The sequence below is a fragment of the Lethenteron reissneri genome, chromosome 61 (assembly GCF_015708825.2).
Source record: "Lethenteron reissneri isolate LAM-NWPU_2019-01 chromosome 61, ASM1570882v1, whole genome shotgun sequence".
NCBI classification, from domain to species: Eukaryota; Metazoa; Chordata; class Hyperoartia; order Petromyzontiformes; family Petromyzontidae; genus Lethenteron; species Lethenteron reissneri.
The window spans coordinates 1,691,289-1,707,695 of NC_083839.1; the positions used below are offsets into that span (position 1 = coordinate 1,691,289).

Consider the following 16,407-nt stretch of genomic DNA (forward strand, 5'->3'; position numbering starts at 1 on the left):
TGACCCAGCAGGTGCCATGGGTTGACTAAGACGACTGGTAGATGCGCCACCTCTGCTCCCTACTGTACCAAATTGCTGAATTTTAGCGTCCGGCGCTCTGCTCATTGTTGTGAGCGTTGCTCCTCTGCACTCCGTTGTTGTTGGAGGGTGACCGCCCAGTAGCGTCCTTAACGAGCCTCCTCCATAGCCTCCTCCATGAGCGAGCACACACACGCACGCACGCACGCTCCCACGCACACGCTCGTTCTATTCCCGTGCGTTGCACGTGTCCTCGCGTGTCCGAACGTGAATCGAGTTCAGAATTTGTGCTCATGCGTCCGTGTATTTTTGTTTTCTCTTCGCCAGGGCCCTGCTGGTCTGGTCGGTGGAAAGGGAGGGATTGGACCCGCCGGCTCAGCCGTAAGTGCCGGATCGTTGTCGCCGTGTCTTTTTTTCTTATTCGCGCTACGCGTCCGTGCCCGCGGCAGGAGCAAATCTCTGGCCACCCCACGGTGGTGCCGTGGGCGCGATCGGGGCTGGGGTTGGGGGGAGAGCCGTCCGCGGTTGCTGAACGGACGTCGGAGGGTGACGCACGGACGTCGCCTAACCAGGGGGAAAGGCCTAAAGAGCCAGGCTGGATATTCTTGGTTCTTTCGGTAAAGTCACGTAGAAGGGAAATAATAAAAATAAAACATAATAAGTTAATTCTCACGACGTTTCGGCCACAACGCAAGCAGCCGTCCTCAGGTGGAGAACAGGTCTGTCGGAAAGACAGCGTCTGACCTGTTCTTCACCTGAGGACGGCTGCTTGCGTTGTGGCCAAAACGTCGTGAGAATTATTTGATTATGTTTTATTATTATTATTTTATTATTTCCCTTCTACGTGACTTTGCCGAAAGCACCAAGAGGATGAAATTTAGCCCGGCTGGAGTTGACGTAGTAAGGAGCGTCGTTTGACGAGTGACGCGTCGCCCGACCTGATGATGGCTGGGGAACGGCGCGGAGCGATGGCCCCCCCCCCCCCTACAATCGGGACGGTTTGGAGGTTTTGTTACTCTCCGGGCGGGGGGGGGGGGGGGGTTGCCGTGGTGATGTCGGCTGCCGCGACCGCGACGGTCGTGCCCGACGCCGGCGTTTGACAAAATCCTCTTCCCGTTTCTGCAGGGCCCCGTTGGATTCCCCGGTGCTTCTGGAGCCCCTGGTGGACCCGGACCCGCTGTGAGTGTCTCCACGCACGCGCTCCTTGGTGTTTGCTGTGCTCATTTTGTCTGTCTGTATTCTATCTATGCATTGCCGGAAAGGGTAAAACCTCGTAATAGGTTTTTACTCTTTCAACTGGTACTAATCAACTTCAAGGACAGTGCATATCATTATCATCATCAGACTTGTTTCTTTTTGTTTGCATTTTGACTGCTTGTATTGTGGTTATTGCAAACATGATGCCTTGTATAAAGGTGTCAGTTTTTGTACTATATTTTGCCACTGGTAAAGGAGGTCTCATAGGGTTAAACCTATTCTCATTTTTCATGCTTACTGGCCAAAAAAGGTCCCACGCTTTTACACCACTGCTAGTGCAGTGTCACGTAAGGCGACGGTGACGGTGATAATGACGCTGCTGCCGCTGCCGCTGCACCCACAGGCCCCCCCGGCAAGCGGCGAGTGCCCGCCCACTAGAGAAGGCGCTTGATGGTGCAGACACTGGCCAGCGCATTCCACTTTCTTAACTAATCCACCAGCAACATACACACACACACCGCACCTCCGATTATAATGGCTGGCTGTGTACGGTGCGAAAGAAGTTCAACGTACACGCAAAAAAGACAAAGATCCCCCGTATAGCCTTAACAGACCGTAGGGGCAAGTGCTGTTAGCGAGCACCTATGAAGGCCGGAAAGGTACACGAGGGAGTGGGTGGCCAACACCACGCCCGACCGCCTTTGTCTCCCCAGTGGCGATGTTTACACACCGCACCAGGTACTCATTTGAGGCTGAGTCGACCTAGGGGAGGCCCAGGACCGGTTTAGACAATCGTCACTGGTGTTGGCCATAGTGCAGCGCGTTAATCGCTACACCACCACTCGCCTGCTCCCCCACGCACACAGACACACGGACGCTCGACAGCACCTCTGACCGCCACCCCCCCCTCTCCCCCTTCCCTCCCACAACGCCTCCAGGGCCTCACCGGACCCCCCGGCGGGCCTGGCCCAGCCGGCAAGTCCGGACCCCGCGGCCCACGCGGAGACGGCGGCCCCTCCGGACGCGACGGCTCCACCGGACCCGGCGGGCCCCCGGGCCCACCCGGCGAGCGTGGACCCTCCGGAGCAACCGGCGCCAGCGTGAGTGGCGCAGGCGGCGCGGCGCAAGCGCCGAGAGCGGCACTGATAACACGGCAGTTGCAATGCGCCGCGTTGGGCAATGCGGCGCCGCCTCAACGCAAACGATTACAGCGGCGTGAATCTGCGCAGTGAGGCGCCCTTTCGTCAATCCGCTGCTGGATGAGGGCCCCCCACCCACCCCCCCACCCCCCGCTCCCGCGCAGTCGAGGTCATTTCACCGTACTTCACCGCCCTGGCCGGGGCATGTTAGCGGTGGCGGGGAGAATATATATGGTGGCATAGAGGTACAGCACAACAGCTGAATGTCTTGCTGCCAACAGCATCGCCCCGCCGCCCGTAGCACCTGTAATCCATGGTGGTCGCCCATCCAGGCGCTATCGAGGCTCAATCTAGACTTAGCTTCCCAGACCGAAAGGGCACTTGGCCGTGTGGGAATACACAACATGCAGGAATGCCAACACGGCATGTTGCAACGTAGTACTCGTCAATAGCATAACGGTGCGACGATAAAACAACGACGCGTATCGCAGGCGCGCAGACGCAACAATGCAACGGAGTGCCACGTGACGTGCCGCAACGCGTTGCCGTGCGCGACGGCACGTGGCGACGTCTGACACGTGGAGAGAACCAGTCGTGAGCGAGCGAGCGAACGTTCGGCAAAGGGGGGCTGGAACCCCCCTTAATATTTGGCGAAAACCGAATGGCTCCATAGCAGAGGTGTTTTTGGGTTAGATCGCGTAACTTAAAAAAATAACCTATCATGGATAACATTATATTCTTGGTTCTTTCGTTTCGACTGCAACACAAGCAATCATCATCAGGTGTGAAATCCATGATGATTGCTTGTGTTGCAGATTTGAGATTCCTATATGTTGAATGTATGCACCTTCCTGCCAAAGTAAATTCCTTGTCTGTGCGAACTTTTATGGCGAATAAAACCTTTTCTATTCTTAGGTTTTCTCGGTAAAGTCACATAGGTAAAACATTTAAATTAATAAAAGTATCGTGCTGTGACGGTTCCTCCTGAAGACGGAAGTTTGTGTTGCCTCCGAAACGTCGTGATTTTTATTTTATTTTAATTTTACTTTTATTAATTTTATTTTTTTACCTACGTGACTTTACCGAAAAAACCTAAGAATATGAATCCTTGCAGTTACGAAAGCTTCAAATCTAGATTTAAAACCTTTTCTGATTCTGATTCAAAGCCGCCCCGAAACGCGTTGCCCCCGTGATCGCGCGCTCCGGTACCGTGTGCCGCTCGCCGAACGGCGGCACTTGCCCCAGCGGTCCGTTGAGGCCTACGCGCACGGGTGACCTTTGCCTCTGTTTTCTCCGCTTGCTCCCAGGGCCCAGTCGGCCCCCCTGGACCCCCCGGATTGTCTGGCGGCGGAGGAATGCTGGGAGTGCCGGGGACTCGCGGAGAGAGGGGAGGACCTGGAGGTTCTGGCCCACCTGTAAGGAAACGACCTGACGTCCTCCTGTTACACAAAGCTCCTTGCCTGCTGCGTCGTGTTCACTCCTCCTGTTACACAACGCTTCTTGCCTGCTGCGTCGTTGACGTCCTCCTGTTACACAAAGCTCCCTGCCTGCTGCGTCGTTGACGTCCTCCTGTTACACAAAGCTCCTTGCCTGCTGCGTCGTTGACGTCCTCCTGTTACACGAAGCTCCTTGCCTGCTGCGTCGTTGACGTCCTCCTGTTACACAAAGCTCCTGGCCTGCTGCGTCGTGTTCACTCCTCCGTGACACGAAGCTCCTCGCCTGCTCTGTTGTATTCACTCCTCCGGGAGTGCAAAGCTCCCTGCCTGCTGCGTTGACGTAAAGTTTTATGCGTTTTCGATGTGTCCATCTGTGAGCCCCCTGTGACAAGGGCACTTGACTAAATGATGGTCGCCCCACTGACGATTCCGTGCTGCACACGTCTCTCGCCTTTCCGTCTCACGTCATCTCTCGACTGCCCCTGTGATCCTTGGGCAAGCGACGCAAAGACGCAAAGACGCAAAGACATCGATCGACCGACGAGAATCGATTCCCGTCGTGCTCACGGAAATTGCTCGCGCTCTACGCACGCAAACCACGTGCCGGTGATCCATTTCGGCCGACGCGAGCCGACTTGGAGACTTCTGCCAACTTCAGCCTCATCATCCACCTCTCTCTTCTCCCCCCCCCCCTCCTCACTCCACTCCCCGTCCCCAGGGAGCCATGGGCAGGGATGGCGCTCCTGGCCCCGCTGGCGAGAGGGGACCCGACGGGCCCCCAGGCCCCGCTGGTGCCCCCGGACCCGCCGGTGACAGCGGTCGTGAAGTGAGAATCGAGATGCACACTCTCCACTCGGGGCCGGGCGGCGAGATGTTAGCTACCTCGCCCGGTGTACAGGAGGTCGTGGGTTCGATCCCCGACCCTGACGCCTGCTGTACATTTGGAGTTTGCTAGTTTGTCTCCCCGTGGTCACGTGGATTTTTCTCCGGATCCTCCGTTTTTTTTCCCTCCGCATTTAGAATGAACGTCACGCGTTTAGAGTATTTGGATGCTGCTATACATTTACACGCGATAAGCCACTTCGTTGAGCTATCATTTGTGGCCAGGTCGCTTCTGAAAAATAGCTACATAACTCAGCGGGACTTGTCTGGTAAAATAAAAAATGGTTTAGAACTTAAATAATGGCCGTGTCAGGGACACTGAGCCGGCACGGCTGAATCCCTGGGTTTCGGTTGATCCCCGGTTAAACCGGTAAATGCCGGCTTCCAAAGTGTGCCGAGTCCATGCGCTCAGTCGGCTATCGATGACTGCGCGAAGAGGCCATGTCGCCACGTCGTCTCTGTCGCCAAGGGTAGAATGTCGGCCATAATTTGTGCTCGCGAATCCCAAAGCCTGAGGGTGGATTTTTTTTACCAAGACTCTGAGAAGTTAAGGAAGTTAGGTAAAAACAACCTCTAATTGTACCTTTTTAATGCGGGGCATTTAAAAAAGAAATTACGACCAAAAAAAATACCGACCGGTTGAAATGAAAACTGCGACCGCAGTTTCTCCCCGTCCACCTTTTTGGCGGTTGCACTGCACTCTGGGTAGAATGATGGCTTGCTCCTCCGACATCGCTGGCGATCGCACGGCCCTGAGAGTGGAGCACCTTGAGCCGCCACTCACAGGCGATGACTTCCACGAGATTTGGCGTGAGGGTGGAGAGCAGTGGGTGAGTGTCTGGTGGGTGGGGGGGGTGGGCGGCGGGGTTTATATTAGGAGACCAAAACGTCGTCCTGGAATCGAGCATATCCCTTATCAAAACGACACCCGTTTGCCATCACAACCGGTCACCAGTTCAGTGCCTCGCCTTGACGTTGGCTGAACGTCGCGGGTGCCCAGCCTGTGGTCCCCGTGCTGCCCCCGTGCTGCCCCCGTGCTGCCCGCGTGCTAATTGCCCGTTGTCGATTGCGAGAAGCAGCCTTTGACCTGAAGCGTGCGTGCTGTTGCATTGTCAGGGCAACGCCGGTTCTGATGGAGCCCCAGGCCGTGATGGATACGCAGGAGGCAAGGTAACGAATTCTCTTGCGCTGCTCTGATGCACGTGTGCCACTTTGATGTGCGCGTGCGTGTGTGTTACTGTGGTGTGTGTACGGTGATATGTGTACTATGATGTGCGCGTGCGTGTGTGTTACTGTGGTGTGTGTACGGTGATGTGTGTACTGTGATGTGTGCGTGTTTCACTGTGACGTGTGTCATCACGCGGGTTGTTGCTGTCCGTGGTGCTGCCGCCGCCACCGCTCACCTCCCCGCGCTGCTTCCGTTGTCTCAGGGAGAGAGCGGTGACGCCGGACTTGCCGGTGCCGCGGGAGCGTCGGGCATGATGGGAGCGCCGGGACCCAGCGGACCCGCTGGCAGCACTGGCAACCGCGGAGAAACCGTACGAACACCCACGTGCATCAAAGCGCTCGCGAAACACCGAGAGCACACCTCCCGATTCGCGCGGTTGGCTACGCGCGGCGTGGAAGGATTTGAACCGACGTACAACGTGCATGCGTGCGGACCTTCGGCGCAGCAAGTCGCGAAGCACGCGACGGAGGAATACGCAGCGGCATTATTAGCGAACTCAGAAGTTTTACTTTCCTTTTCACAGACGTCTGCTGCCACCTTGCCAGGAAGTCAAGTGTCGCCGAGTTGCGTCACTGTGTCAGAATCGGAATCTTTAGTTATCCTGGAGAAATCCGATGAGCTATGAAGCTCTTTTTATCACTGACACCCGGTGGCGCCACGACGTAGCTCGGACATTGCGGCATTCGAGCCAAACTAAGGCACCTTCATAGGGTTCTAACGGCTCAGCGGTACTGCCTGAGACTCGCACAGCCAGCGTGAAGCATCGTTAGGATTCTAACGGATACATTTTATTGCCTGAGGACCACTGAGCCAGACTAACGCCCCTTTATGATGACGATGATGATTATTTTGCAGCTATAAATAATGATAATCCACCATCATGTGTGGCCAGGTCGCTTTTGAACATTAAGTTAATACCTCAGTGGGCTTAGGATGGAGATGGTTTAGTTTTATTTGTATGCGTTTGGGTGATCTCTTCACCTTTCTTGTACTTTGCACTCCCATTCGTATTTTTTGCATCGTTTCTTGATGTAACGTTTTTATCCCGTGCCCCAAAACTGGACATTCTGTGACAAAACGGCTCTCACGCCTTGCCCCGTGTCCGTGCGCCCCTCTCTCTGTGCAGGGTCCCGGAGGACCAGGCGGCCCCGCTGGCCCTGCTGGACCCCGAGGCCCCGCGGTAAGTGAACCCCCCCCCCCCCCACACTTTTGTGTCTCTGAGGTCCGGGGGATGGTGGCGGGAGGGCGGAGGGAGGGCTTGAGGGTAAAATAGAAGGCGGATTTTACACTCTATCCGGATTTGCAGGACATGGTAGATTGTCATCGTCGTTGTAATTATCGTGGTCGTCCACCACCGTCGTCGTCGCTTCATTTCATCGATCAAGTTCATCGCCGCGATCGTCTCCCGGCAGTCGCTGCGCCAAAGAGCGTGACGGCTTGCAAGCCCAATCCCACGTCCCGGTCGGGGACCGATTCACACCCCCCCCCCCCCCCCGCCTCTTCGCGGTCGATTAAAACGAGACGCGGTTTTGTAGTCGGTGATTTCGCGGCGGTCATCCCAAAGGAGGGACTCCCCGTGACTGCCGTGGGAGCGCGGTGACGGCTGCCGCCGCCGCCAGCCAGAGACGGCTGCCGTCCCGACGTCCGCTTCTAGCGACTAGGGACGCGCCGGCGCGCTTGCAAAGGCCCGTGGACTCGGCGTCGCGAGCCGCAGGCGGCCCCCGCCGGCGGTGGGACGAAGGGGCTGAGTGACGGAGGCGTTCGCGTGTCACCGTCTCCCTTCAGGGTCCATCTGGCGGCAAGGGAGGCAAGGGAGAGGCTGGTGGCGCTGGAGCGGCCGGAGAGAAGGGATTCCGTGGAGATCCCGGTCCCCAGGGGATGCACGGCGGAATGGTAAGTCCCCCAGGCCGGCTCATTCGCAGGCGCACCCCCCCCCCCCCCCCCACCCAACACCGAGTTGGCAATTGCCCAAATTTTGCAGTCCTATATATATGAAGATGTTTTCAAACCGATTTTACGTATGTAAGTTGAACTTCTTACGCGCCGTACGTAGCCAACCGTGCAAATCGAAGTTGCGAGGGAAGGATAACAAACCAAATAGATTTAGGATAGCGGGGGCACCTGGAGAAAACCCTCGTGTGCGAGGGGGAAACACTCTATCCCATGCAAATGGAAGAGATGGAGATTCGTCTGCAATTTTCTGTGCCGCCTTCTCCTGGCGAGCCAGGGTACGGCACCTCTTCCACAGCTACGGGAATGAAGTTTCACAACAATGATTTGCGGTGACGCGCCAACCCTCGCTGCTGCCCCCACAGCGCTGGGTTCCAGGCGCCAGCCACGTGCAGCGGCGTGTAGCCACCACCACCTCCACCGCCCGTCATGTAAAGCCCAAACTGTCCCTTAACGACTGCCGTGTATGTTCATTGACGCGGAAGTCCAAATCAGGCGCCTTCGCTCAAGGTCGCTCAATACAGTGCACAGAACGGTGACAGGAGACACCGATTCAGATGGCCGAAGGATTGAGGAACGAGTGAGCAGAGATGCCGGGGGCACTGAAGGGCGTGGGGGGAGGGATGCGAGTGAGTGGAGGGAAGAGGAGGAGAATGGGCACTGGGGTGAGAGGTGAGGATTTGAGAGAGGAACGGCGGGGAGGTTAAGGAGACCGAGGCAATGGAGCTCCCAGGGTGGGACCTGCAGGTGTGGTGATCATGATTGACACACACGCGCCACAACCAGGGGGAGGGGTAGAAACCGGTCCGGACCGGTCGGGCCAACGGCGGTTGGAACCCCTCTGAGGGGAGGGGGCTGGCAGGAGCTACGATCCCCCAGAGCCCCGCCCCTCAGGGAGAAAGAGTATATAAGGCGGGTCCCTGAGAGCGTGGGTCAGTCCGTCTCAAGCCGAAGCCAGAAGCCGCCGGAAGAAGAAGAAGATCCTGGACCCCAAACCGCCGACGTCCTTCGGAGGGCCGGGGCTCAGTGCGGTGCCAGTGGTCGTGGGGCTAGGACCCCGAGGTTCCCTCGGCCTGAGGCCCTTTTAAGGGCCAGGTCCGGATGGGCCAGTGGTCAGGGACCCACCGGGCCAGCGGTGGGTCAGCCTCCCCTAAGTCTAGCCAGTAGGGAGAGTCGTAGGTACGATAGCCCAGAGGCTGTACCTCCCCAGGTTGTGGGTGAAAGGGGCCATTACCCCTTTGTGTTAGGGATTAGTGTAAACTGTTGGGTGAAATAAAGCGTGTTGCCTCTACGAAGACTCCGTCTCCCTCCAAGACCATTACACAGGCACCCTGCTTGACCCAAGCGTCGGCTGACGAGTGCCTGGTGTCTGTTGCAGGGTCGCCCTGGAGAGAGTGGTGGTGCTGGAGCTGCGGGTCCAACCGGTCCAAGGGTGAGTTGCAGCTCCACCTCCTTCTCCTCGCTCCACCCGTGGTCTCTGAGTGCACGTGGACTGTGAACGTGTGGACCGTGTGTGTGTGCGTGTGCGCGTGCAGAGGCGTGTGTATGCGCGTTGTGGAGTTCCGTGCATCTTGCTACCGTGGGGAGCGGTGGTGCAGCGGTTAGCGCTACGCCGCGCTACGAACCCGGCGAGCCGAGTTAGATTGCCGCGCACGGTCAACAACCAGTGACGATTATCTGAACCGGTCCTGGGCCTCCTCTAGGTCGACTCAGCCTCAATTGAGTACCGAGTGCTATGTGTAAAAAAAAACATTGCTACTCGGGAGACAAAGGCGGCCGGGCGTGGTGTTGGCCACCCACCCCCTCGTGTGCCGTGCCGGCCTTCATAGGTGCTCGCTAACAGCACTTGCCCCAACAGTCTGTTAAGGCTATACAGGGGATCTTTGTATTTTTGTATGCGTGTGTGGAGTGCGCTATGAACCTGGCCACCCGAGTTCGATTCCCACTTAGCGCCAGCAAGAACAGTGACTGAACCGGTCCTGAGCCTCTTCCAGATCGACTCAGCCTCAAATGAGTACCTGGTGCAGTGTCTAATCATCGCCACTCGGGAGACAAAGGCGGCCGGGCGTGGTGTTGGCCACCCACCCCCTCGTGTGCCGTGCCGGCCTTCATAGGTGCTCGCTAACAGCACTGGTCCCAAAAGTATGATTAGGCTATACGGGGGATCTTTGTCTTTGCCTGAGCGCAGTGGTTATGTGGTGGTTAGCACACACCCTACGGACGCGTCGATCCGCTCATTGGACGCGAATATCGAAAGATCGTTGCTGGGCCTCCCCTAGGTCGACTTGGCCTCGTTTGAGAGACCAATTGGGGTGTGTTGAACATCAGGACTGTGCCGGTAACAGCACTTGCTCAAACAGTCTATCAAAGAAGGCTATCCGGGGGATGTACGTGTTTGTCTGTGTGCGTACCTGTGCGTGTGTGCGCGCCGTCTAACCGTGTGTGCGTGTGTGCGTGTGTGCGTGTGTACAGGGCATCCCGGGTTCCCAGGGTCCCGCCGGTCGTGACGGACACGCCGGGAACGCCGGTATCGCCGGTGGCACCGGTCCCCGTGGCCCCTCTGGAAGCAGCGGCCCTGCTGTACGCACCGCACAACACACGCGCACTCACGCACTCACGAACCGCACGCGCACTCACGCACTGCGAGCACGTGCAACACACACGCAACACACGCACACACTCGCACACATACACACGCAACACACGTACGCACACACTCACAATCACACACGCGTACACACTCACAATCACACGCGCACACATGCACGCATACACACGCACCGCACAACAACCACGACACCCGCAATTCGGCGCTTGTGCCAGGCCACGTGAAGTTTCGAACTGGCAGGAGGTCACGGGACAGACCCAGGTGCCATGGGTCGACTGGCACGCGCGCACACTCACGCGCACCCACTGCTGCCGCTACGTACTCGCCACAGCAACCACAGCACCCGCCGTTCGCCACTAAGTGGCGGCGACGTCACCACGGCCCTTGCGCCAGTCTATGTGCACCAACTCACATCTTGCATAAACGCACGCGACAGCACGTCCGACGTTTCGCCGCACGCTCCCGGGCGACGCGGAGAGAGACGTACGGCACGTCCGCGCCCGATTGAAAAGGGCCGCTCAAACATCGACGTCACCGATTGCCCCCCCTCGTGTCCCGCTGTGCAGGGGCCCGCCGGACCTCCGGGCCCACCCGGTCCCCCCGGCCCCTCGGGAGGCGGCGGCGGATACTTCTACGAGTCGGTGCAGACCGAGGTGGAGAAGGGGCCCGACCCCCTGCGCTTCTACCGTGGCGACGAGGCCGTGCAGGAGAAGGCCGTGCAAGCACAGGAGATGGAGGCGTCGCTCAAGACGATCAGCGGCAAGGTGGACCTCCTGCAGGTGCCCGACGGCAGCCGGGAGAGGCCCGCGCGCACCTGCCGCGACCTGCACCTCACCCACCCCGACCTCAAGAGCGGTGAGTTGACCTCCGCGGAGTCCCTGTTTTTTTAACACTCGAATTGTTAGAATTCTATTATTTTCTTGGCAGGTAAGGTAAGGAAGGGCCTCTTTGTTCAGAAGCGAACTGGACTATCACAACTGAGAGCACGACGAAGTGGCTCGTCACCAGCTCTAAATGCGTGATGTTCATTCTCAACGTGGAGGGAACAATCGGATATACAGGTGTCAGGGTCGGTAACATCATGCTAATCTCTCAACTTAACATAGCCACTTCCGTACCCAGTTACATGCTAATTTCTCACATTAGCATCATTAGACCCAGCCACTTCTCTACGACCCTTGGGCTACACCTTTTAAAACAGTCTGCCTCAGCAGCAGACCATGCTTTCCCACCTGATGACGGATGCTTGTGTTGCGCCCGAAACGTCGTGATTTATTTTATGTCATATCTACGTGACTTTACCGAAAGAACCAAAGAGTGTGGATTCCTTACTTCAAATCAAGATTGTCAGGGTCGGGTTTAAACCCACGACCTCCTGCATAGCAGGCAAAGAAATTAACATTTTTACTAGCCACCCGAGTTCGATTCCCACTCATGGCCAACACCAGTGACGATTATCTGAACCCGTCCTAGGCCTCCCCTAGGTAGACTCGGCCTCAAAATTAGTAGCTGGTGCGGTGTGTAAACATCGGCACTGGGGAGACAAAGGCGGCCGGGGGGCGCGGTGCCGGCCTCCCACTCCCTCGTGTGCCACCGTGCCAACCTTCACAGCTGCTGCTCGCTAACAGCACTTGCCCAACAGTCTGAGGTTACACGGGGGCTGGGTGAGGGTGCATCTTTGTCTTTTCTTGCTTCGCTTGCGCGTGCAGGCAACTACTGGGTGGACCCGAACAAGGGCAGCCCCATCGACGCCATGGAGGTGTGGTGCAACATGGAGAGGGGTCACACCTGTGTGGCAGCCAACCCCAAGTCGGTCGCCCACAAGAGCTGGCACAGCGCCCAGGGCAAGGAGCAGAAGCACATCTGGTTCGGGGAGAACGTCCAGGGCGGCTTCAAGGTGATGAGAGAGCGAGCGCGCTTAACGTCGGCACAACGGTTGGCCTGAACGTCGTCACCTGAACGGTTGCGTTGTCCCTCGTCGTTATCTTCGTCGCCATATATAATCAGCCGTCGTTTATTGCCAACGGACAGCTCGGCCAGTGGCATTGAAGACAAAGGCATCCCATTGCCACGGCTGGCAAAATGTTAAGTTTCATCAGATTTTTGGGCAAAAACGTGCCAACCTTCGTTGTGGGGGGAGGCGGGGGGCAGGGTGGGAGGGGGGTGAGGGTTGGTGTTTAAAATAGCCAAAATGCTGCCGGTCTGGTGGTTCCGGGACCGTCGCTGCCCGGCCGAACGACGCCGCCGCTAACGGAGCCTCTCTCTCCCACCCCCCCCACCCTGCCCACTACACCCCCCCCCCCTTAACCACCACCTCGAACCGGCGCCCCCCGTCCAGTTCACCTACGGCGACGACTCGCTCCCAGCCAACACGGCGGCCGTGCAGATCACCTTCCTGCGCCTGCTGTCCCGCGAGGCGTCGCAGAAGCTCACCTACCACTGCCGCAACAGCGTGGCCGTGTCCGACGAGCGGGGCGACTTTGGCAAGGCTCTGCTGCTGCAGGGCTCCAGCGAGGTGGAGATCCGTGCCCAAGGGAACTCTCGCTTCACCTACAGCGTCCTGGAGGACGGCTGCAAGGTGAGCTGGAGCCACTACCCCCCCCACCGCCCCGGCCCCCCCCCCCCCCCCGCTGCCCACCAGCCAACCGACTCGGCCGCGGCTACTCGACAGTCGGTGGTGGTGGTGGTGGTGGTGCGCGTGACCGGCGAGATGAAAGTATCTCAAAACTCTTCTTGGTTCTTTCGGTAAAGTCACGTAGAAGGAAAATAACGTCGTGAGAATTATTTTATAATGTTTTATTTGTATTATTTTATTACTTTCCTTCTACGTGACTTTACCGAAAGAACCAAGAAGATGAATCCCTGCAGTCACGAAAGCTTTAAATCGAAATTTATCTCAAAACTATTTATAAAAGATATGTTGTTCATTTTAGCAGGTAAGGCCCACTCAGCTGCGTAGCTCTTTTTCAGAAGCGGCCTGGCTATCAAAAGTGATAGCTCGACAGTGGATTATCGTCACATGGACATTTATAGTAGTAGCCAAATGCTGTATATCCACGCTGATTCTAAATGTGGATGGGAAAACCGGAGGAGCTGGAGAAAAATCAAAATATACAGCAGGCTTCAGGGTCAGCATTGAACCCACGACCTTCTGTATACCAGGCGAGGTAGTTAACATCTCGCCGGTATTGCTTTCAGTCAGCCATCCCCGGGGGGTGGAAGGATCTCTCTGGAAATCTTGATGATGACAACGACGGCGATGATGACGATGACGACGATGGTTACTTTTGTCTTTTACAGAGCCATACGGGTCAATGGGGAAGAGCGGAAATTGAGTACAAGTCACAGAAGACTTCTCGTCTGCCCATACTGGATATTGCGCCAATGGACATTGGAGGGCCTGAGCAGGAGTTTGGCATTGATATTGGCCCCGTCTGCTTCTTCTAAATGGACACCACCTCCAGTCTTTTTTTTCCCCCCCTAACTCTTGGACTGCTGCACTGAAAGGTTTGAAAAATGTGTACTTAAATCATCCACCTGCTTATCTTTTGAAAAGGCAAGGCAATGAAACAACGCGGTCAAAGAGTTCGCTACCCTTTCCACTCTGATCCCCTTAACGGAGACGTGTCCTTGATTTGTCACGAGCGGGGGACGTCCCAAAAGGTGCGTTCGGTTAGGGCCCCGACGAGAAACGAGTTCGGCTCCTTCTCACGGGGAGCCTATCCGCGCGCCCTCGCATCAACGCGATGTCGCCCGCTGTGTCGATGTCAGTTTCGACGTAAGAAGTTGGTAGTAGGTTTTTTTTTTGTTAGACCAAAGGATCTCCGGTAGGAGCTACCTCAGGCCCCCCCGACACACACACACACGCGTGAACACGTCAATGCAGGGGTGACAAGGCACTCCGGGTGCTGATAATATTGACGCTTTTTCTCATGGTGCTATATATCATCAAAAGTTTTTGCGGTAGTCGACAAGAGAGCATTTTAAACATTTATTGGGACATTTTTTTTTCTTGAACCACGGTGGGATGTTTCTGGGAGTAACCTCCCCGTGGAGATATTCGTTAAAATCTCTCTCATCCCCCCCCCACCCCCTGCCATCAAGAGTCACGTGGTCCGATCCGGTGGCTCTTCGCCCCCTCCAAAGTTGCAAAATGTAGGCAGATGGATGATGGATCCAGATCGAATTTTTCTTTTTGTCAAATTCAAAAGGTACATCAACAACAACAACAAAAAACCAAGACACATGATTAAAAGGAAAACACACTGCAGTGAGCAGTATTTGGCTGTAAATTACTCAAATTTAGAGACAATAATAATTTTTTTATATATAATAACCCCACTTTTTTTTTGCAAGCGGTACCTGAAATCGTGTCGCCCCAATGCACCCCCCCCGGCTCTCCCCATCACGTCCCGGCTACAATTGAACCCTCTCCCAAGCCTCGTGAGCCGATGGTGGTTTTGTTTAGAATACAGTCTTGCCCCCCCCCCGCCCCCCTTTTACGTGTGTGTTACTTGTGTTGAAACAGTCGTTGAACTAAATAAAAAAACAAACCGAAATACACAGTGCAACCGGTGTGTGTGGCGTCGTTCCGTCCCGCGTGCTTGCTCGTCTCACGATGATGTGTGTGTCTGTGAGTGTGGGGAGCGGTGGTGTAGCGGTTAGCGCGCTGCACTACGAACCTGGCGACCCGGGTTCGATTCCCGCTCACGGCAAACACCAGTGACGATTGTCTAAACCGGTCCTGGGCCTCCCCTAGGTCGACTCAGCCTCAAATGAGTACCTGGTGCGGTGTGTAAACATCGCCACTGGGGAGACAAAGACGGCCGGGCGTTGTGTTGGCCACCCACCCCCTCGTGTACCGTTCTGACCTTTATAGGTGCTCGCTAACAGCACTTGCCCCAACAGTCTGTTCAGGCTATACGGGGGATCTTTGTCTTTTATTGTGCAGAGGAGTGACGCTCACAAACAGCAAGTGCTGGGTGGATAACTCGCAGCAAGTTGGCACAGTAGGGGGCACAGGTTGTGCATAAGACACAGTCATCTCAGTCAGTCAACCCATGGCACCTACAGGGTCTGTCCCGTGACCTCCTCCTGCACCTAGCCTGGCACAGTAGGGAGCACAGGTGGTGCATAAGACACAGTCATCTCAGTCAGTCAACCCATGGCACCTGCAGGGTCTGTCCCGTGACCTCCTCCTGCACCTAGCCTGGCACAGTAGGGGGCACAGGTGGTGCATAAGACACAGTCATCTCAGTCAGTCAACCCATGGCACCTGCAGGGTCTGTACCGTGACCTCCTCCTGCACCTAGCCTGGCACAGCAGGGGACACAGGTGGTGCATAAGCCACAGTCATCTCAGTCAGCCAACCCATGGCACCTGCAGGGTCTGTCCCGTGACCTCCTCCTGCACCTAGCCTGGCACAGCAGGGGACACAGGTGGTGCATAAGTTACAGTCATCTCGGTCAGTCAACCCACGGCACCTGCAGGGTCTGTCCCGTGACCTCCTCCTGCACCTAGCCTGGCACAGTAGGGGCCACAGGTGATGCATAAGCCACAGTCATCTCAGTCAGTCAACCCATGGCACCTGCAGGGTCTGTCTTGTGACCTCCATCTGCACCTAGCCGAGCACAGTAAGGGGTACAGCTGGTGGTGCATCTACCAGTCATCTCAGTCGGCCAACCCATGGCACCTGCAAGATCTGTCTCGAGACCTGTCAGCGAGCCTTCGACACTTCACGTGGTAGCCTCAAAGTGCACCTAGCCTGGCACAGGCGCCGTGGTGACGTCACCGTCACTTCGTGGCGAATGGCGGTTGTGTTGGTATTGAGGAGCGGTGGTGTAGCGGTTAGCGCGTTGCGCTACGAACCCGGTGACGATTATTAGAACTGGTCCTGGGCCTCCCCTAGGTCGACTCAGCCTCAAACGAGTAACTGGTGTGGTGTGTGAA

At 56.5% G+C, this 16,407-nt stretch overlaps 1 protein-coding gene across 1 annotated transcript in view; it reads left to right on the plus strand.

Moving 5' to 3' along the window:
• LOC133358221 (collagen alpha-1(I) chain-like) overlaps positions 1-15,029 on the plus strand; it is a 65,468-nt gene extending 50,439 nt beyond the window's left edge. Inside the window, exons 39-53 of the mRNA XM_061576464.1 lie at positions 346-399; positions 1,144-1,197; positions 2,154-2,315; positions 3,662-3,769; positions 4,509-4,616; positions 5,789-5,842; positions 6,103-6,210; positions 7,027-7,080; positions 7,686-7,793; positions 9,229-9,282; positions 10,323-10,430; positions 11,025-11,313; positions 12,168-12,355; positions 12,797-13,036; positions 13,759-15,029. Coding sequence (XP_061432448.1) covers positions 346-399; positions 1,144-1,197; positions 2,154-2,315; positions 3,662-3,769; positions 4,509-4,616; positions 5,789-5,842; positions 6,103-6,210; positions 7,027-7,080; positions 7,686-7,793; positions 9,229-9,282; positions 10,323-10,430; positions 11,025-11,313; positions 12,168-12,355; positions 12,797-13,036; positions 13,759-13,905 — 1,836 coding nt within the window. The 3' untranslated portion in view covers positions 13,906-15,029. The remainder of the gene's footprint in view (positions 1-345; positions 400-1,143; positions 1,198-2,153; positions 2,316-3,661; positions 3,770-4,508; positions 4,617-5,788; positions 5,843-6,102; positions 6,211-7,026; positions 7,081-7,685; positions 7,794-9,228; positions 9,283-10,322; positions 10,431-11,024; positions 11,314-12,167; positions 12,356-12,796; positions 13,037-13,758) is intronic.
• Positions 15,030-16,407: the final 1,378 nt, after the last annotated feature.